Source organism: Fistularia commersonii, chromosome 31 (genome assembly GCF_037954325.1).
Source record: "Fistularia commersonii isolate RoL2024-O1a breed Wild chromosome 31, RoL_Fcom_v1.0, whole genome shotgun sequence".
Classification (NCBI taxonomy): Eukaryota; Metazoa; Chordata; class Actinopteri; order Syngnathiformes; family Fistulariidae; genus Fistularia; species Fistularia commersonii.
This window is the reverse complement of record NC_141314.1, coordinates 3,563,635-3,584,158: the sequence shown is the minus strand read 5'-3', so window position 1 is coordinate 3,584,158 and position 20,524 is coordinate 3,563,635. Positions and strand designations below refer to the sequence as shown.

The window sequence follows — 20,524 nt, the reverse complement described above, 5'->3', positions numbered from 1 at the left end:
GTGCAAGATGCTCAAACAGAGAAGACATATGCTGGAGCCGAGGTCGCTGTCATTGTTGCGAAGGGGCGGGGCTTAGCGGCGTGACGTCACGAACCGTCTGCGCTTTGATCCGCTGGATTCGTTTTTAGCGGAGAGAGGCGGCGCGCTGGAAATGTTGGGGAGTAGCTAGCTAGGAGCCAACTGGGAAACTAAAACGAAACTCCGGGGTCGGAGCTTCGGGGGCCACCGCGGGCGAGGGGGGGCGGGCTGGACTCAATAGGTGTCTCCGAAGCTAGCGTTCGACGAATCGGCGACACCGCGCACGCTTGTTTTTTTTTATGCGTGAACGTCTCGGCCTCATCAACTTGGCTAAGCTAGCAGGCCCGGCTAGCGCTAGCCTCGGAGCTCACTTTTCGCTAGCTAACGTAAAAAGCGAGGTAAGCGGCGGCAGCAGCGGCGGCGGGGGTGGGGGGTGGAAACTTGGAAGTACCCGGCGAACACGCAGGGTGTGACAGGTCACAATTCCCTCTACAGATGTTTTGACACTCTTTGTCACTCTTGCAGCTGCGTGTTGTCGCAAATGTGTGAAATAGCGGACCGCTCAAGTAACGTTAACTCTCCCTTTAGATTAGCCGCGCTAGCCATGCTAAACTGTGTTGCATCCTGAAATAAAACCAGTGTTTCCGTACTTTTTTTTTTTTACTTACCCACCGGGTTGTTCCCGTGAAAACTCCCTCATTTGTTGTCGCCCAAAACCGACCACGTATTCCCTGCGTGTGTTATCAGAATCATTTTGTACGTAGTTAGCAGAAGACTTTGGAGCTCAGGAAGTAAACAGGATCTCCTGTCACAATAACATGAGTCCTCCTTCCCCCTTCAACAAGCCAGCCGTCCCAGACGCGGCGGCCACTTTGTTTTGTTTTGATTTCGATTTTCGCACAACTCGCCGGCATCCAGCCAACAATTAACTTTCAAATTATTTCAAAGTATTTGCTGATAAAGTTATTTTAGTTTTTAGCAGATACCCTCCCGATCTATTTCAGGAAATGCATACGATGTGCGCTGTATATATCAAATGTTCCTCCCCGCCAAAGCTGAACACTGACCAAATGTATCGTTACGATAGTGCACAATTGCAAATTATTCAAGTCTAAAACGAGTGCTTGAATGTATTGTAGTGTCTGGGTAGTTGTATAAATATAAAGGTGCTGCATAGCACGCAGCCTGCAATGCCATATTCATTTCATTGAACATTTGTTTTTTGTGATTTAAGTGTGCTTTAAATGCTCTGTGTGCTTTTGAGATTAGCAGGTTATGTTCCATAGACTGGACTGTGCACTAGCTTGATTTACTGTAACTTTTTTACAATAAAGCCCTCAATATTATGTCAGCATGTGAATGCAGGGTGCTTTATAGCTTTCACCGGAGCCCAAAATCTTATGATTAACCTCTTTTATGTGTCCTCGATCTGCATTTGCTACGATGCATTTTCCCCGCTCTGACCCACCCATGCTTTTGTGTGTGTTTTCTCTTTTTTTTATTCGTAGGAATGAGTGATGACCTCTGTGGTAGTGTCAGATGGCGGAGGGAATATTGTGGAGTATGTCACCGTGGTGGAGGAGCCCCAGCAGGTAAGGCTTTTGCGATCCCGCAAACATGCACGCGGCCAACCTTGGGTTAGTGGTTTGAGAGGTTGTGTTCATGCTTTGTTGTTATTGAAGAAACAAAGTCACGTCTATTTCCTAGACTCTGGTGTTGTTGCTCCAGGATATGAGCTAAAATAAGCATTATATGATGCAATTAATTTGAAATCCATTTGGACACAGTACCCGGTGAAAGCTGCTGCTCCTTTACTATAACTTATCCCCTCTCAAACACTAGTAATAATGCCAAGACTGTCCTATGAAGGTATGTTTGATTTGGGGAGTGATTCAGTCTCAAAACACTACATTCCGCCTCCAAGTTTGTTTCAATGAACAGCACCATACCCGGTGGTAAAATGCAGCACGCACTGAGGCTTTATTATGTTCAAGTATTCTGCTTTGAAAATACCAATATTCATAATCTCACTCATATTGCGCCTTGCTCACCAGGTTTACAGAGCCAGTGGTGTGATTGAGATACTATTTACTAAAGAGTCGTAAATTGAAGCAAATTACGTCTCTTTAGAGCAGAATTTTGGGGAACTTTCCCGTAGTACATGTTTTTCTTGGATGATTGGCAGTATTAGAATTTCAATTCACCCCCATTTATACCTTTTGTGCAGATTTGAAGCAGAATGTAAGCTGTATTTGATACAAGTGCAAAATTCTGAAGGGCAGTGTGCAATAACACACGAAACACAACAGTCTGTTGTGGGCTTCACACTGTTGTATTGACCTTATTTTTGAGGAAAAGAGGATAAAACTGTGGGAGCGGGAAGTGCCGTGGATAAATGTGATGTTGCGGTTTGTGTCACCGCCGTTTAACGTGTTGCAATGTGAACATTGGAGTTTCAAAGCAAACTCCTGCCATAGCTCGCGGCGTTAATTCGACACAGCGAAAGTGAAACCCAGTTAAGTGCATCACATCTACATTCTCTCCGGTGGCCAGCAGGGAGCACCTAAGCTATGTGTATACAGCTGCTGCTGCGCTGTGTGTGAAGTGGAAACCCAGAGACCATTGCGAAAACGATATAACTAATCCTTTATGCGAAATGATTTTAATTTTTAAGTTTCCCCACATTGCAGTAATGTAAACAAATAGAGTACAGCAAATTCACTCAACCCTTAAATAGACTCCTGACATCTGGTGCTTCTCTCCAAACTGTGCAGTGCGAGTTGCAGGCCGCTGAGGAGGACGATGACGATGTGGTCCAGCAGGAGGTGGAGGCGGTGATCGTGGAAGGACCGGAGGAGGTGGAGGACGACGTGGACGAGGAGGAGGGCGTGGTTCTGCAGGAGGAGGGCTGCCCGGCGGTGATTGTGGAGGAGGTTCCCAGCGCCCAGGTGGAAGAGTGCTACTCTGCGCAGGTCCTAGTGTACGATGATGAGACGTACCTCATGCAGGACGTGGCCGAAGAGCAGGAGGTGGTCACCGAGGTGGCGGAGACCGGTGAGACTTGTCACATGTCACTATAACAACAGGTGGCTTTGGTGATGGTCATTTATTATTCCAGTTGGTCAAAAAGTTACTAGAACTGATCAGATGAATATCAACAGGTGCTTAGGGGAAGGGACCAACGGGTGTTAAGAAAGCAGTTGTCATTTTTGAATTCACAGATTCAGTGTTCCAGTTATTTGCCCTGAACACAATTTAGATATACAGTTCATTTTTTAATTGAAATGAAATTAATATAATAATAGAAGTCATTCTGCAAGCATCTGATAGAGCTGTGTCTTCAGGCAAACCCGGTAATATAAACATTACCTTAGACAATAAAATAGCAAAAAGGCAGGAAAGGAACCGCCTCAGAAAGCCGACGTTGTTCGGTATTTGAGTACCGTCCGGCGTCTCTGGTGACCTCACACAGGGAGCGGGTCGCTCTCAGACGCTGCTGGTCCTTCACCTCACATGTTTCATGGTCTGCTTGCCGTGTGCTGACGGATTCCCTCCCCCTTTCACTCTCCAGTGGAGATGTCGGGCCACGACATTGTGTGTTTCGACAAAACCTTCGAAGCGGCCGAAGCTCTGCTCCACATGGAGTCTCCTGGAGGATTGCACAACGAACGCAGCACAGGTAAGCACTGCATCAGCAGCTGGGAAAGTCTTGTAGTTCCGGTAGAAAGCCCCAGATAGAAGGCAGCTGTATTTGCAGGGGTTTATTTTTGTTTGGTTTATTGATTTGTCGTCACACCCGATGACGCCGTGCGTGAAACAAATTGCAAATGAGGCTTTTCCCCTTAAAGAAACTGCTTTTTTTGTCAATTTATTTAAACAATCTGGCCCTGGGTTCAAGACCGCATAGGTGCGCAATCCCCCTGAAATAGCAGGTGAATAGCGTGGTGCCTCTTGTCTTGCCCATGCAGATGACGTGATGATGGAGACAGTGGTGGAGGTATCGACAGAATGTGGGCCCATCGAAGAGGAGTCCTTCCCCATTCCCCCCGAGTGCGAGCCCGTTTCCAAGAAAAAGCGAGGAGGTGACATACCCACACCCACACCTGTGTGGAAAAACAGCTTGCAACTGATACTCCAACGATTTGGTGAGACGCTAACAATTAAACTGTGTGTCGCGATCTCAGGGCCGCGCAAGACGAAGACCCACCAGCCAGCGTCCAATGGTTCCTTTGACCTGGGTATCAAGAAGAGGCAAAGGGAGGGGAAAGGTGTGTTTGGCTGCCTTTCAGATAAATCTATGCGAGGGTTTGAAGACGTCCATTCTATCCACCACCAGCTGCCAGTGGAGCTAGCATTGCTCGTTGTGCCCCATTTGTATGGAGCAGTGACAAGTGGAAAGTACAGCGTTTAACATCTGGTATTCATGTGAGATGATGCATTGGAATACCGCTGGCTTGAAAAACGCCTTCCTCTCGTGATTGACTGACGGATTCAGGCCGCGTTAATGGTGGATCCGATGGAAATGGCTGCGCCAGTTGTCAAGCCTTTGACAAAGCGCGAGACAAGAATTTCCCATTTTGCATGGCCGATTGTCAATTACCGAGAGTATAATACATTTGCTCGTTGACATAATGTATCATCACATCGTTATTAACAATTCCCATGGATTCAAATTGTTGCCATAATCTCACCATTCGACCACAGCCATTCTTTCTTGGGCGGCCAGTTCAGCGCACAGATTGACTCTAAAGACCGGATTCTCGTTATGAGGTCAATCACAGCGGCCCGTTTCAATATTGCAGTTAATTGGCCAGAAAATGGGTAACTCCCGGTTGGCCGCCTGATACCACAGTGTGACGGAATAGCAATAGCCACTAGAACTTTCACTGCTGGAACTTTTTTGCAGTTACCGAGAACATTTTTTAGAAATTTGGATGCTCTTTGTGCATTCGGTCAAAAGAGGAAGTAGGAAATGTTGACCTCAGCGCCTAGAACCATTTTTACCCTTACTCCCAGGCAGTGTCTTTTTAGGGTTCCATAGGAAGCCATATGACGTAGGTGCCTGGTGATCGGTGGAACCCATAAGCCACATCCATTACCACAGGCTTCCCGTCGACCGTGGAGCACAATAATTTCAATCGATCTTGATCACTGGTCAGGTGTTTTTCCACAACAAAATGTGACAGAAGCTGGTTGGAAATTGTGCGACGAAAGAGGTTCGGGCTCTTCTGGCCTGCTACATTCACAGAGAGGGTTTCCAGGGCTTGCAGAGGAATGTAAACATTTTAGCTCGAAATAAGTCTGGGGTTAGCTAACGGCCGTGTTTTTCACATGGCCAAGCAGTGCGGAGAGCAGATTAAAACACTGGCAACTTTGCTCTCCATGTTGTCTTTCTCTACTTTAGTGGTTTGCTTTTGAACGTGTCGCTCAAGATGCACGTCGAAGGCGCTTTTCACCGCGGTGCCTTAAACATTTACCCTAGTCAAGACTCCTATGGTTTTTGTTCTTGCAGGCAACACCACCTACCTGTGGGAGTTCCTGTTGGAGCTGCTGCAGGACAAGAACACGTGTCCCAGGTACATCAAGTGGATGCAACGGGAGAAGGGCATCTTCAAACTGGTGGACTCCAAGGCCGTGTCCAAGCTGTGGGGGAAGCACAAGAACAAACCAGACATGAACTATGAGACAATGGGCCGGGCGCTACGGTGAGTCGACGTGCACCGACACCACCCGTCGGTCCGTACTCGAGGGTGTGACGAAATTCATGGACGTGTTTGTTTGCGTGTCTATACAAAGGTATTATTACCAGCGAGGCATCCTCGCCAAAGTGGAAGGCCAGCGTCTGGCCTACCAGTTCAAAGACATGCCCAAGAACATACGGGTGATTGACGACGAGGAAGTGGAGGAGGGTGAGGACGGCGAGGCCGTTCTGTCAGGCCACCAGGGTCCCACCATCCTGAGCACCACCTCGCCGCCCACCAGCCAGCCCCAGCAGACATATGTCACCGTCATCCCCAGCAACGCCGCTGCCAGGTATCCCGTCTGAACCCGGAGACAAAGTCGCACTTTCTCATTCTCATTCTCATTCATTATCATTCTCATTATTATCCTAACTGAAGTGAAAGATAACTTTGACTATCTTCACAAATTTGCTGATTTTAACCACACTGTTAATGTCCTGAATGCTAAATTGAATGCCCAAACGGTTGTCTTCTAGCCTTGTAAGGGGGCGTCTGCCGAGCTCTAATCCAGTGAGGTGTTGAACATTGACTTAACCGATGTTTCCTCTTCTTTCCTCCCCCGCAGGCCCATTAGAGCCGTGCCAGTGGTTATGACCAACTCCCTCGGTCAAGTGACGTTAAACTCCTCCTCCCTCCTCACCACCGCCGGAGTCCCCGTTACGGTAGCCAATGCGAGCACTCCCCCAAAACTAGTCATCCAGGCGCTGCCCACTATGCTGCCCTCTGGCTCGAAAGCAGGTGAGAAGATCACCATCATAACCATTCCTGCCAACCAGCTGGCCACTCTCATGCAGGCCAACCCCTCAGGCCAGGTCACGCAACTAATCCAGGCCAAGCCCGTGACGACGCAGCTCGCGCACGCCGCCGCCGCCAAAGCAATCGGCGGGCCGGCCGTCCAGCTGGCGGCGGGCCGGCCGGCGCCGCACCTTATCCTGGCCAAGCCTGCGACGGTGGCGCCGTCGCTGTCCCCGATCTCCGTGCAGGTCATCCAGTCCGCGCACCCCTACAGCGGGGGGTCCGACGTCACACAATCAGAGGCGGCGGCCGAGGCTCCGCCCACCTCCAACACACCAGCAGCGGAAACCTCGGCCTCCTGAGATTTCTGCCTGGGAGGAGCGCTGGGAGGAGCGGGAAGTGACTGTGGACAATGTCGAGGAAGTGCAGGACAAATTCCCGAACCCCCTCCCGGCCCCGCGCCGAGCAAGGCTGCCAACTGATCGGCTGTCAGCCTAAACTTCGGAGGCCATGCAGGAATAAAGGGACGGTTATATATTCACTCACACATACAAACACACACACACACACACACACACCCCCCGTACATACACCCTGGACAGCTCAGAGGACACGGGCAGCCTTAGACTGAAAGCAAAATGACCCTTTTTTTTCTAATCAAACACGATTTAAAGAGCCCAATAGACTTTTTTTTTCTCCTCGTTGTAAACAAAAATGTACAAAGATTATTATTTTTTTTGATACTCAGCAGGTAATGTATCTGTAGGTCGACTTCATCTGTTTCCCGTTACCGTCTCCACGCCGCCATCGGCGCCCGAACACCTTTTGCGTCTTTTTTTTTTTGTTTGTTTTTGTTACAGCCGATTTAAAAAGGGAGTGAGAGGATGTCCGGATCCGTATAAAAGAACAACACGGTGTGTGCCACATTTGAAGTATAATATACAATTTTTTTTTCTCTTGTACTATCAGTGTAATGAAGTAGATTTTACTGAAATATGTATTATAAAAAAAATGAATGTGGAAAAAAAAAACCCTCTTTATGCTGTGTTTTATTCATGAATTCAGACCAATGATATGATGCTGCCTCGATAAATCCGCTGTATATCGGACAAATAGTGAATTTTGACTTCATCCTGCCAACGGCCGTCTCTATCTGACTCAAGATCGAAAACTCTTATCGATTTGTAACGCGTTGCATCTCCGGGCCAGACCGTGCTCTCTCAAATGAAAGAACTGTATAAAACAAATTTTATAAAATGTTTTTTCAAGTGCTTTCCGCTGCCGGTCATTTTACAGAAGTCTGGTCGGTGGTCCTGCCATATGGTACGTTATCATTCTTACTCTGTCTTCATACTTTTTGTCCTGCTATTAAACGGGCTAACGCCACTGGCGGGTTGACTTTATTAGATAAGGGATGTTTACGTCTCAACCTTTGGACCAGTGAAAATGATGAGCGGACGGTTCCATGCGTTAGCCAAGTGGGACGTTTTGTCTCCTGAGCCCTTCAGTGGTGAGCCGGGGACAAATTTATCATGGATTTATCCTTTTGTTTCTACCAGGTGGTCATCATTCACTTGACTGCATGTTTTCTTTTATTACTTTTTCTTTTCACCAAAATTTATTTCACCAAATTCACCATAATTTACAGGCAAGATCAATATGGAACTGCTTAATGACCAGGTTAATCCCCGATGTGGGCCTCTGCAAAAATGGCTTTAAAACAAAGGTGGTTACCAGTTTTTGTTTTTGCTTTCTGAAGTCTCTTCACAAGACAGCAATGTCTGAATCATGAATCTGCACAAATCGGCATTTTAATTTAGACAAAACAATGAAATATTTGACACTTCAGTACCATGCCAGTCTTTTTTTGTTTTTTGTTGATCAATAGTGGTTGGAAAAAAGATGAATTTTCTTTTCAGTTTTGTGCTTGTGCATGGGTGCAACAGCTGGACGCCAACATGGAGCAAGGGACAGAAATGGCCGTTTGTAGTCTTCTGGCGATTTGTTTATCGGTCAAGGCACATATATTGTGACAATATATTGGACAAACTGAACAGCTGATCCCAGTGCCAGCGCTCAGAACTACCCAAGAAACACAACAGAGAAGAGTAAAAATAATAGCTTTATTTCACAAATAAGTTAAAATTAAATGTTCGTCATTGTGGAATCAAACTAGTGATTCCTGGAGAACGACATCTTTGCAAACTAGTGAGTTAGAATCAAAAATAGAGATGATTTAAAAAAAAAAAAAACAACAAAGAACGATGTTTGTGTGTGTTGAAAAAAGTCCACAACAAAAACGACAGCAAATACTGCCAACGACAGCTATAAATACTCCTTTTACAGCAGAAGATGATGATGATCCAAAAATGACAGTTTTTTTTTTTTTTTTTTTTATGTAAACCTAATGCGGTTTGACTGAGTTGAATGAAGCCGGGCTTGTTGGAAACGAAGCATCGCGACTCTCGACGTCTTGCCTTCAAGCCTGTTTAAAGAACCTCCCGCACCCCGCTGACTGGTCGGGTGCATCGCGAGCTACATCAGCATGTGAGGTTCTTCCCTGAAGCTGATGTCGCACAGCAGCGACAGGTGGTCGGAGGGGTAGTGGTAGTACGGGAGGCGGTCCGGGCCGATCTGGTCCTCGGTGGGAATGTCCAGCAGGCAGTCCACACTGAGGGCGTCGTGGCTGTACCAGATGTAGTCCAGAGTGCTGCAGCTCTCGCCTGACGGGCGAATCTTCCATGTGGTGTACGCCGGCTCCGTCTGACCGTCGGAGCTGAGCAACTTGTACGCCGAGTCTAGCCGCAGGGGCGAGGATCGAAAGCGGCGGTACACGTCCTCCGAGGGCTCCGCGTTGAAGTCCCCGCACACCACGACGGGGTCGGCGCCGAGGTCGGTGTCGCTCGGGCCGCCGCTCCTCGACGCTATAGCCCGCAGGCTCTGTAGCAGGTCGGCGCCCTGCGCGCTCCGCAGTCTCTCCCAGCCGCTGCGGGCTTTCAGGTGCGTCACGGCGACGCAGAGCCGCCGTCCCGTCTCCCGGCAGCCCAGGGTCTGAACGATGGCGACCTGGTTGGTGGGCAGCATCATGGCCGACAGCCGTAGGTGGGCGGTGCTCTGGAGGGTGAACCGCGAGCGGCGGTAGAAGAGGGCGCAGCCGTCGGGGCCGTTGTTCTGCTCCACGTCCAGGCACGGCGACCAGGGCTTGGCCAGGAAGCTCCCGCTGTATCCCAAGCTGGCCATGATGGGCTGGAACGTGTCGTAGTAGTGGTCCACCTCCTGGAGGCACATGATGTCGGGGCGGTACGTCAGGATCTCCTCCAGGATCAGGTACTTCCTCTCCTGCCAATTGAGAGCCTCCAGCGGGCAGCGGATGAAGCCGTCCTTCCCCTCACCGAGAGCTGGAGAGGGCGATATTTCATGTCAACGTCTTGTCTCATACTCGAGTACAGGGGCGTCCGATCTACGCAACCCTATGGAATCTACCAAATCAATGGGAACGTACCAAAGTATAAATGTATAACAAAACATGGCCTACACTTTGACTACTGACTACATGCATTGCGCTTCTTTGATTTAACACTTGTGGGAGCTACTGTCTCGAAAAGGCAGCCTCCCCTCAGAAGAAGAGGCCAAAACCGGACAGCTAGTGAGTGCGGAGGGATTCTGAGGGACTGAATACATCCTCGAGGAAGTCATAAGAGTGTGTGCCGGATTGGAGACGAAGGACGTCTACGAAGGTCCTTCGCTGGTGCCACGAGACAACAAGAGAGTTCAGCGAAATGCTGTCTTGTGTTGACAAACGATCTCGGTTGGATACAAGGTTACAAGAAACACCTGAAACACAGTGAAGTGAACATGCCTGGCCAGCAGTTGGCGGCGTGAACTAGAGTGGTGAACTAAAGCAAACCCATGTGTAGGGACACTTCCTGTTTCGTTGGCAATGTTGTGATGCTATACACGACCGCAATGTTTTTTTTTCCCCCGTTCTCGTTTCCATGAAGTTTCCACCCAAAACCGGAGCATACAATTGTATTTCATTGCATCTGTATGTCAATTGGCCCAATGAATTCAGCCAATTACAGTTCATAACTTTAACATAATTCACAAGCCTGATGACTTCTTAACGATACGAGATTGAAATAAACCACGCCCACTACATCTCTTCACACAGGCCGTGGAGGGGAATCACCATCTCTTGGGAGGAGCTATCTGAGGCTGCTTGTTTGAGAATGAACTGCCAGGTTTCGCTGGAAAAAAATTGAAAAGCCATTGATGGAAATCTGTAAAATCTGGGGGAGTTTGTTTTTTTTTTTTCATTCATGGATTCGTTCATTCATCTACTGCTTATCCTGCAGGGATCCCTGCCGTCACTAGGTGAAAGGTGATCGATTGCGGGGCCACATGTAGAGATGTCCAATCATTCATCCGTCTGGCTGTCCAGCTGACTTTCTGCATGTTTTCGGCAAACTGTGGGAGGAAACCGGAGAACCAGAACAAAGGGAGAACACGCAAACTCCATGGTCACCAGGCGGGAATCAAACCTGGGTCCTTTTTGCAGAGGCGCTAACCGCTACGCCATCATGCAGCCACAGTCTGTTATTTAGCATATCTTAGGTAGGTCTGATTGATTACGCTAACTTTAATATGCTCAAGGTGTGGCAACGTACTGTCTTCTGGTATCCGGCCCAGGCCTTTCTAGATTTTCTGGTTTGTGGCCTTGGGTGAAGAGTTTGGTTGCGCTCTCGAGCTGATCTCGTAAGGTGTGCTAAGCGTGTGCTGGGTCTTACCTTGTGCCAGAATGTTCCACTGCATGACGCGGATGGAGGCGTTACAGCGGGCCGGCCCGTTCGGATACACCAGGTCCCGGTGTGGTCTGGCCGGTCGCTTCTCCAGAGCCTCCTCGCACTCCCGTAGCAGCTGCTCTGGGTCGGCGGGAGCCACGTCGTCCCGTCCCTGTTCCTGGTCCAGCCCGTCCCGGGCGAAGGGGTCCGTCTGGGGCAGGGGGGCGCTGCTCAGCGTCTGGGCCAGGGTCCCAAAGAGCCGGCTGCTGCTACCGCCCATCAGACAAGCTGAGGGGGCGAAGAAGATGAGATGAATGAAGTCACTATTTAGCCATCGAGATGATGTGACGCAGTGTGGTGGATGACGGCCAATCGGACAAGAGAGACAAGGGTGGGGGGTGGTGGTGGTGGTGGAAGGGGGGTTGATTGACAGGATGCAGAAGCCAAGCGGGCTGATAAGAGTTGCAGGAAATGTGGGAGCGGCTGGTTCTCGAGTTTTGTGATCGATAACAATGAGAACATGCACTGGGATGTGTCCATTTCACACTGTAGTCCAGAGCAAAAGGAACAACAATCTAAAAGAAAAGCCCCAAAAAAGATCATTATGGCAGGATGGTGAGCGAGGTTATTATCTTGTATATTATTAATTTTTATTTCTTGGTCGGCAATCAAATATTCACAACTGCTTTGCAAAAATAGTGAAATAAAAGAAAAAAGCCAAGTATGGCGTATGGCACCCCTTGTACGCTACACGTACTGCAGAATGAATATTGCACACACACACATACACACACAGACAATTATGAAAATGTGTTTTTCTGGCACCCTGATGCCAACTACTCTGAAGACATGTATGTATGTATGTATGTATAAGTGAGAAGGGAAAAGGTACACAGAAGTGAGGCAGGGTAAACGAGTCCATGTTTTTTTGTGCTCCTCTTGCTCTCTTTCTCCACTGAGTGTGTTTAGTAACTTGTCAACTGACAAACACAGACATTTGTTTTGTTTATCGTATAACGCCGATCTCATCTCCAAGAGTCCTGTGTGAGTCTCACCCATGCTGTCCATCAGTGGAGTCCTGGGTTATCAGCCCGCTCCCTCCTTCTATCCTTTTCCAGTAAGACTTTCGGATTCGTCCGTGCTGCTTTATCCGAATAACACCCCCCACATTGACTGAACACTTGTGAGCCCCCACCCCGGCCCGGCTGAACGAAACCCAGAGGGGCGGAGGATGTGGCGGGCCTGCCTGTGACGTGAAGAGAAAGAGGCGGGGGACCGCCGGACCGAGTTTCTTTGTTTGTGGCTTCTCTGTTGTCGAGGAACAGGAGGTCGAGCTGGAGAGCTCGGGTAGATTCCCCGACAGATGGAGATGGCACACGCACAGACAGACAGACAGACCTACACAGACGATCACACGCGCACACACACACACGCACGCACGCACACAAACACACAGCATTACCAGCTTTCTGAGGGCCTACCATTTTTTCCTACCCTCTTTAGAACTTCAAATTCAGAGATTTATTTTGTTGTCATTTTCTAAAAATAGCCAAATTGTTAATTTAAATTGATAACTTGCTCTGTGCCCGCAGGTCGTCGCGGCCCGAGTGGTTGAGGCGATGGACTAGAAATCCATTGGGTTGTCCCTGCACAGGTTCCAATCATGCCGACAACGCAGGTTGACGTTATACCGATTTTCAATCGTCCTTGGAACCAAACGTTCCTGGTATTTGTCCAAGTGTTGTTGAGCAAGACACTGAACCTCCAACTGCTCCACTGACTGATGGCATGCCTGCTGCTCATGGTTCATCCATGATTGTAGAGAACAAATGATTAATCATTATTATCATGTGCTTCTGCTCCATTGACACTCGCACCGTGCAAAGACGACAGCTTGACAGGGGTTTGACTCAGGAGACCGTTCACCTGGAGCTGGTCTGCTATGGAAACTAATACGGATGACAAATGAAGCCACGGGGTGCTTCTGAAAGGCAGCTAAAAGCAGACCCGAAGCAATCTAGATGTTTCCAGGGAGGAGCCTCACCCTGACTGAGCTTCGTCCTGGGCTGAAAGTCATCGGTCTGTCATGGAGCAGCAATATGGTGTCACTGAAGGTGTTCATGAAAGAAGAGCGCCAAAAATGGCCCAAGTGGGATATCTGGGGCTAAACTGGGTGCTAACCTTCTCAAGATTGGTGAGCTCCTGATTTTGAGCTAAATTAAGCCACACACTCACACACAGACACACACACACTGTCCACTGAGGCAGAATACAGTCCCCTTGTCGGTGGCACATTTCTTAACAAGGTTATGTCACTTATGCTAATCTGATTTGGGGTCATTGGTTACCGTCTCCAGCAGAATGCTGCACTTCAAGGTTTGAGGATGTACCAGAACGTCAATGTTAACGCTCCACCGAGACGGCAAACTATCGACTATTTCCATCATCCTCTGCATATCACGATTGTCTCCTTGATCGATCAGTTGGTTGATTGGCTAATGAAATGTCAAGGAATAAACAAACATGTATCTACTTTCTTTTGTTAACCTCTGATGTCAAAGAATATTGGTAAAATCAAGTTTCCCTCACTCGACCCCGTTAATCAGTGCTCAAAAAGGCAGACTTGGGATACTGCCTACATTTAAAACATCTCACTGTGTCATATTTGTTGACAATCTATGATCTGAAAAAACTATGAAATGAATGTGAAGCTAAACCAATTTTAAATTAATTTACTTTTTTACAATGTTCAAATGTCTCACTGAAAATATAGTCGGATTTTCCAAAGGTCCGGCTTAAGTTTGAAACTCGCTTTGACGGAAGATGCTGGCTATTAGAAGGCGGGGCACGTTAGCGTGCTAACACAATAGATACCTCTATGGAGGTTCTCAGTCATTCAGGTCATGGCTAATACTTTTTGAAATCTTTTCCGTGGCAAAACTTGAATTTCTGTCCTGAACTGAGGAAGCCTCTGAGAGCTGAGAGGCGAAACATGTTAAAAATTCAAGTCCAGTTGCCATAAAAAAATTTCAACAGGAACAATAGAGATGCCGCTTTGGCTTCTGGTCAAGTCCAGTTGCATAAAGCATGTTGCAGCGATTGAATTTGGAGATGAAAGAAAAATATATCTAGAGCCTCCCTGGACTGAATGCTCGTTTCTTAAAGTTCTAACGATCCCACCCCGTCCAACTAGTAACAGTAATTCTCTTAAGGACAGCAAGACGCACAAATATGGAGAAGCAAAAAAGTGAAGCCTCAAACCCCACAGCTGACACCAAAAATCAGACAGTTTCTGCTTTTGAATGCAAAGAAATACATCTATTGGTCAGAAACAAGGTTTAAGTTTGAAATAATTCTGAATTTGGGAGGTACGAAGCACCAAACTGCAGGATCATGTGTAATACTGTGACCTGCCTTTAGAAGAAATGAAAAAACCAAAAAAGGTACTTTTGCCTTCATTTTGCCTTTGAGGGATTGTTCCTCTTCATGGTGCGTAAGCCATTTTGTTCGGTGAACCGAAAAGGTCCAATTACGAGATTTATTTTAAATTCACGGTGCGTGAGGTCTATCCAACTCTCTTCAATTAAACACAGAGCAAGAAAAAGAAACACAGAAAAGTCATCACGGCCAAGAGTTGGAAGCGTGTGGAAGCAGGAGACTCAGTAACATACAACTCAAACTTATGGTGACTAAGTGGGCGTCACTAACTCCTGTGAGTGTATTCCTTGACCTATATTTGCTAGGGACCTAATTTAAGAGCTCGGCAGCCAGTTCATACTGGTTACTGGTGTCTAATAACTGCAGCGCTTCCATACAATACATCATTGCTATCACAAACGCATCTTATCGTGTCTCCTTCAGCCGCTGAGTGCAGTAGTGCAAAATAATTGCAATCTTGTCAAGTTCCGGAGCACCGTGGAAAGCATTCAGAGGCGGGAGATACTTACGTCTCTGAAAGTCACAGAGGGAAAACAAAATGCAGACACAAACTGCCGTTTATCCGCCAAACGTTCCCCAGACGCACCTGGCTCTTCGTCCCCAGATGGAGGCACACTGTGACTCTCATGAGACCTGGGCCAAATGATTGTTGCTGCGGCAGCAAGATGAAGGAGGTGACTCAGTCTCTCGACACGCACACGCACACATGCACGCACACGCACACTCACACTAACAGAAAAGGATCTGTTCAGTGCGGCCAATCTGGCGAGGAATGTAAGCAAACAAAGAAGCTACACTCAGTGGAAAGATATTGAATGTGTGCCGAAAATTGAACTAAGGGCAAAAATGGTTATGAGTGCCGGCATGTGTGTCTCGTGCGCTATAACTGCCAGGGTACCTCGCTGCGGGTTTTGAGAACGTTTGAGACAATGTTGATATTGTCTGGACGGATGCGATTCTTGCATTTCCCTGCTGCTTTGCTTGAGATCAAGTAGATGGTAGGGAAAGGCCAAATAGAGTCCTACTACATTCAAAATGCGCCACATCACAATACAGTTGTCACAGGACATTTTTCCAGGTCTGGAACGCACTCTTTAAAACCCAGGATTCCTCCCAGTGAATAAGCACTTGGTGACAGCGGCAAGAAAATAACTGCCCTTTAGCAGAGCAGAAACCTTGGGATGGATCCAACCTCGATGCGGACGGCCTTCTGCCTCGACAGGTTGGGGTAGAAAGAGAGAGGACAGAAAAATAGAAAGCAAGCGTATGATGGAGGGGGCGGGGGGGATGAGGGTTGGGAGGGACTGGAAAAAATGATCTCTTTCTACTAATAACAGTTACATGGTTCTGGCTGACAATACAAGACTCCACAGTGTTAGATGGACTTTTTATTTGTGTTGTATCTGGAAGTTTTTAAATTTGCATTTCACTTAAGATATGCTTTGTTTTTTCAAAGTAGATTTTTCCCTGCATTCTCATCCCACGTTACAGTATTGTAATATACTGGTGCAAAATGGACTGGATGATTATCAGACCTTACCTGTACCACACAGATGTAGCGACATTAGTAGTATAAAAAGAGGATTTTGTTTACACGTGCTGCATTTTCAACACCTACACGTATAAAACACATGCACAAATACATGCACGCACAGCTTATAAAGGACTATGAATGAAGTGAAACAGTTCAATCACAGGCAGGATCATTTTTGCAGAACCTTTGAATGCCAGCATGTCAAAATTAAGCTAGTTATCTATCAAACAGCAAACGTGACATTTACTGCTTTTCTCACGGATTAATTATATGTAGAAGAGTAAGAGTGACCTGACAAGAGAGAGAGAGAGAGAGAGAGAGAGAGAGAGAGAAGTGTTGAAGGTCAGGTGTGTTACTGAGTATTCCTATTCAGGACATGTTACATAAGGCGGCACCCGGTCAACATTCATACCGTGAAGTCGGAGTGAGGCAACACTGCAAAATACTACTGATGTTACCCTGGTGATCTAAGGCCTGGCTCCAGGACATGGAGAGCTGCTGGTCAAATTCCAGCTCTTCGCTTTCACGAGAACATTTGCCAGTCAAATAAATCAGCAGGGTCGTGTGTTCAATAACAGGTACAGGGTGAAGAATTCAGGTCAAACTTTCTAAGTCTATATATTCTTCTTACATCACTGATAACTACCTATATCTTTGTGTGACCCCAGTGTTCCTCCATCCACATCTTCTTCTGGATGGTTATGTAACCCATCAATCCCATTAGAGTTGGAGGCCAGATCTCCTTTGTTAAGATTAAGAGTTTCAGCCACCGAAGGCCTCCAAGCATTTAAACGTCACCGCTCAAGAGGCTTATTAAAGCTCGCGTTTGCTGTTGGCAAATGGGACTGTATGTGAGGGGTGTGACCCGACCCGCTTCTTTGCAACGAGACCCGGACCTAAATAGACCCGGTGTGTGACTAGTTTGATTGAAGTGCTGCTTCCTAACCAGCTTTGCATGGTCAAGATTCCACTGCGAGGTCTTTTCATGAGGTTTCTTTAAGTAAATCCAATTCTCGCTACGTTGTTATCTCACATATTATGAGATTACTTACAAATATTTCCATAATTTCTATCCTTGGGTACCGAACAATATGACATTATATTTGAACTTTTGCTATAATTTTATTCAAACCCTAGAATGATACCGACGCTAATTAGCTAAAGTAACAGTTGGCTTTTTAAAACCACGAAAATAATAGAATAAAATACTGACGCCTCTCACGTTGCTAACAGGCGAGCTTGGATGTTTATGCCTGTTGCGTTACTTCTGAATGAACATGACAAGAGAGTGGCACGGAAAAGGGATTTGTGGGCTGTGAGATCCCGCACTGAATTGTCTGAAATATTCATTCATCGCTGTGTCCATCCAGCGGGCCGCGGAGCAAGGTTCAATTTTGAGTTGTTTCTATGCTGGGCGAGAACAAATAAATATCAGAGGAGACTTTGTTAGATTACGGAAAACGGAAATTGGTGCACATTATCACTTGAGTAGATTAAATGCAAACTTTACCAACATAAAGACATATGAGTAAACAGTTTCAAAGTCACAAAGTGAGACGGTGTAACAACTAACTGCAGGTGATGACATACAGCTTTATGGGGTTTTCACAAAACTGTAAATAGGGTATTAGTGTGTTGAGAATGCATAAAATGAAGTCCTTTTAAGGCCAAATAAATTCTGAAGAGTATCTTGAAAACAGTGAGTGATGACAGAAGGGAAAAGGCATAGAACCCTGGCCTGTGGTGGTGTTTGCCTCGTGGGTCCTGCAAGACCGGTCATGAGAAATATCAGCAGACTAAAATCTCCCACTAATTTGGGACCTGCCTTTGCACGAACTACTTACTGTACATGCAGTGTATCGCATATCAGTATGGATATCAAAACGACTGAGACATTCCAGAAGGATGGAGGTCAGGGGCCCTGCGCGGTCTAGAGGTGACATGTTGCGTCATCACTTGTGATAATGACTGCAAAAGAAACAAGTGTAGGGGACATTTGAAGGAAGAGCGTTCACATTTTGGGGTGAAACACTGACACTGGAAATTCACAATGACCAAAGAGTATGGGAGTTAAGGAACAGGTCTAAAGGCGACAGTAACTGTTACTGGGAGTAACTGGGGCGTTCAGCCTATCACATAGGATGACCGATTAATGAAGGATTAATTTTTTAAATGGGTACACATGACTCTCTGCCCGGGAGGTTCATTGGTTTTCCAACTGGGCAATTGAGCTGGTATTTAAATATTACGGTACTTGTGTGCTGTCGTACCTTGACAGCGCTTTTGTTTGTGCAATATAATTGCAAAGACACTTCCTGCGGGCTTTCATTCCTCTTTGCTGAGCAACTAAAAACTGCGGGGTGTGATCAGCTCTGCAGCAGAATGTGGATGAGAAGACACAAGAGAATGAAGAGGAGGAAGAAGAAAGGGAAAAAAGCAGGATGAGGAAGGAAGACAGAATATTTTTTGGGGGGGAGGTTGTAATGGGGCTAAACGGTATATATAACCGTATATATATATACGGTTATATATATATATATATAAAATGAAATTATATATATATATATATATATATATATATATATATATATATATATATATATATACCATTTTTATATTAAATTTGCATAACTGTGAGATGAGATGAGATGAGAGATGAGAACAACTTTATTAATCCCGAAGGAAACTGTTGTGCCAGAGTTTCAAATAAAAAACATAACAGTAATAGATAATAGTAGAAAGGAGGAAGAATAAGAAATACAATGAAATATGAATTGTCTTAACTGTTAGCTGTAACTAAAAGATTGAAGATTCCCTGCGGCTGAGGGAATAACTAAATGGAAAAGAAAGAAGGATACATTTAGTTTACAAGGGATTTACCAATACAGGAGGGGTAGTAATTATTAATCTATTGAAATATCTATATTACAATACACATGTTGCTTACCTGTTAAGAGGCGTCTTTTTATTGCATCGTAGAATTTTCTGATTTACATTTACTTTACCTTAGGTGTTGTTGAAGGTATACACAATAATAATATCAATAAAAATAACAACAACAATAATAATTATAATGATGATAACTTTGAAGAAGCTCTCAGAGCTATCATTTTGTCTCGTAACTGAATTTTCTACTCACACAGAAGAGGCACACTTCGAATGCATTGAAGTTCAAAGGCATATCTGAGGTAAAGGTCTGAGGTTATTTAAGTATCTACATGCCAACTGAATAAAAACTGGTTCACCTTGTTGTTGATGCTTCTTTCTTTTCGCATTTTTAACACGTTGGGTTAGCGTAATGTTAGCTACATGCGAGATCGGCCACAGTGGGTGTGAGTGAATGAGTGTGTCTGCGCGCGTTTGAATGTTTTAGTTAGCAACGAAAACAAAAAAACAAAAAAAAAACAGCACCTTTGAGTCATAAAGGTTAATGTCAAGTACCGAAGCCGGATTTAGGGGCACTACCTGTTGTTGCCCCGGTGGTGGAGTCTTCACCGGGCTTCGGCGGCTGGCAGCCGCCCTTGCCTCCCCTTCTTCCGACGCCGGTATGACGGTGCCGACACCCGGTTCTTCTGGCCGAGGTACACCCCAGCGAGGTGACACACAACTGGCTCACAAAAGCCGAGCAGCGACGGGCTGGATTCATGAGTGCCGAATTAGCCCTAGAAAACAAAATGTACTCAAAAAAGTAATAAAGAACGAGAACAGTTAGAGGAACCCCTCTCCTTTTCGTTGTTTCGAAAGACTGTACGCGGCCGAAAGCCGGCAAAAGTTACATCATTTTCCTATGAGTCACGGAACGCCGGTTGCAGAGGGGGGTTACAGTTAATGGGCCAGTCCCTTACTCTTAACCCGTGGATGATTAAATAATTGTTTTACTTTTATATTGATGTATTTTATTTTACTTTTCAAATATATATATGACTATTTGAATATAGACTCACAGGTATTATCTGAAGAAAGTAATCTATCCTGACACCCCCCTATGAAACGCAAATGGTTCAAGCCATGCTGACATTCATAAGCGCTTCGCGAGGGGGCACTCGCTGGGAGAAGGTATACACTTCCTGTATATGGACCAATCACGTTGCAATGCGCTCGCCGAACCTCAACAATGTCTCTGACGTCAGCATCCGCCCTCTCCACCCACCCCTATTCGCTGTGACACACACACACACACACACACACACACACACACACACACACACACACACACACACACACACACACACACACACACACACACACACACACACACACTCCCCTTTCCTGACGTG

At 46.3% G+C, this 20,524-nt stretch overlaps 2 protein-coding genes across 3 annotated transcripts; one reads left to right on the top strand and one right to left on the bottom strand.

Annotated features, from left to right (window-relative positions):
• Positions 1–114: 114 nt before the first annotated feature.
• Positions 115–7,760, top strand: elf2a (E74-like factor 2a (ets domain transcription factor)). The gene is made up of 9 exons (XM_086178895.1): positions 115–416; positions 1,527–1,610; positions 2,793–3,072; positions 3,590–3,697; positions 3,987–4,100; positions 4,203–4,286; positions 5,531–5,723; positions 5,815–6,051; positions 6,325–7,760. The coding sequence occupies exons 2-9, from the start codon at positions 1,536–1,538 to the stop codon at positions 6,854–6,856; spliced, it is 1,623 nt and encodes a 540-aa protein (XP_086035021.1). The 5' UTR covers positions 115–416; positions 1,527–1,535; the 3' UTR covers positions 6,857–7,760.
• An 843-nt stretch (positions 7,761–8,603) lies between these two features.
• On the bottom strand, positions 8,604–20,258 carry nocta (nocturnin a). Of its 2 annotated transcripts, XM_086178897.1 has the most exons (4): positions 20,192–20,258; positions 19,713–19,909; positions 11,282–11,563; positions 8,604–9,892 (listed from the first exon to the last, which is right to left on the bottom strand). In XM_086178897.1, exons 2-4 carry the CDS (start codon positions 19,891–19,893, stop codon positions 9,030–9,032), a joined length of 1,326 nt encoding a protein of 441 aa, XP_086035023.1. In that variant the 5' UTR covers positions 19,894–19,909; positions 20,192–20,258; the 3' UTR covers positions 8,604–9,029. The 2 variants fall into 2 exon arrangements, with proteins under 2 accessions (XP_086035023.1, XP_086035022.1); XM_086178896.1 differs by lacking the exon at positions 20,192–20,258 and having other exon boundaries at positions 19,713–20,024.
• Positions 20,259–20,524: the final 266 nt, after the last annotated feature.

Coding starts and splice junctions, on each gene's coding strand:
- elf2a (XM_086178895.1), top strand. CDS start 1,536: ATGACCTCTGTGGTAGTGTCAGATGGCGGAGGGAATATTGTGGAGTAT. Junction 3,698..3,986: donor GCACAACGAACGCAGCACAG/GTAAGCACTGCA, acceptor TTGCCCATGCAG/ATGACGTGATGATGGAGACA. Junction 4,101..4,202: donor TTCCAAGAAAAAGCGAGGAG/GTGACATACCCA, acceptor TCGCGATCTCAG/GGCCGCGCAAGACGAAGACC.
- nocta (XM_086178897.1), bottom strand. CDS start 19,893: ATGAATCCAGCCCGTCGCTGCTCGGCTTTTGTGAGCCAGTTGTGTGTC. Junction 11,564..19,712: donor CACCACCGGGGCAACAACAG/GTAGTGCCCCTA, acceptor TCGCCCCCTCAG/CTTGTCTGATGGGCGGTAGC. Junction 9,893..11,281: donor GTGGAACATTCTGGCACAAG/GTAAGACCCAGC, acceptor CGCCCTCTCCAG/CTCTCGGTGAGGGGAAGGAC.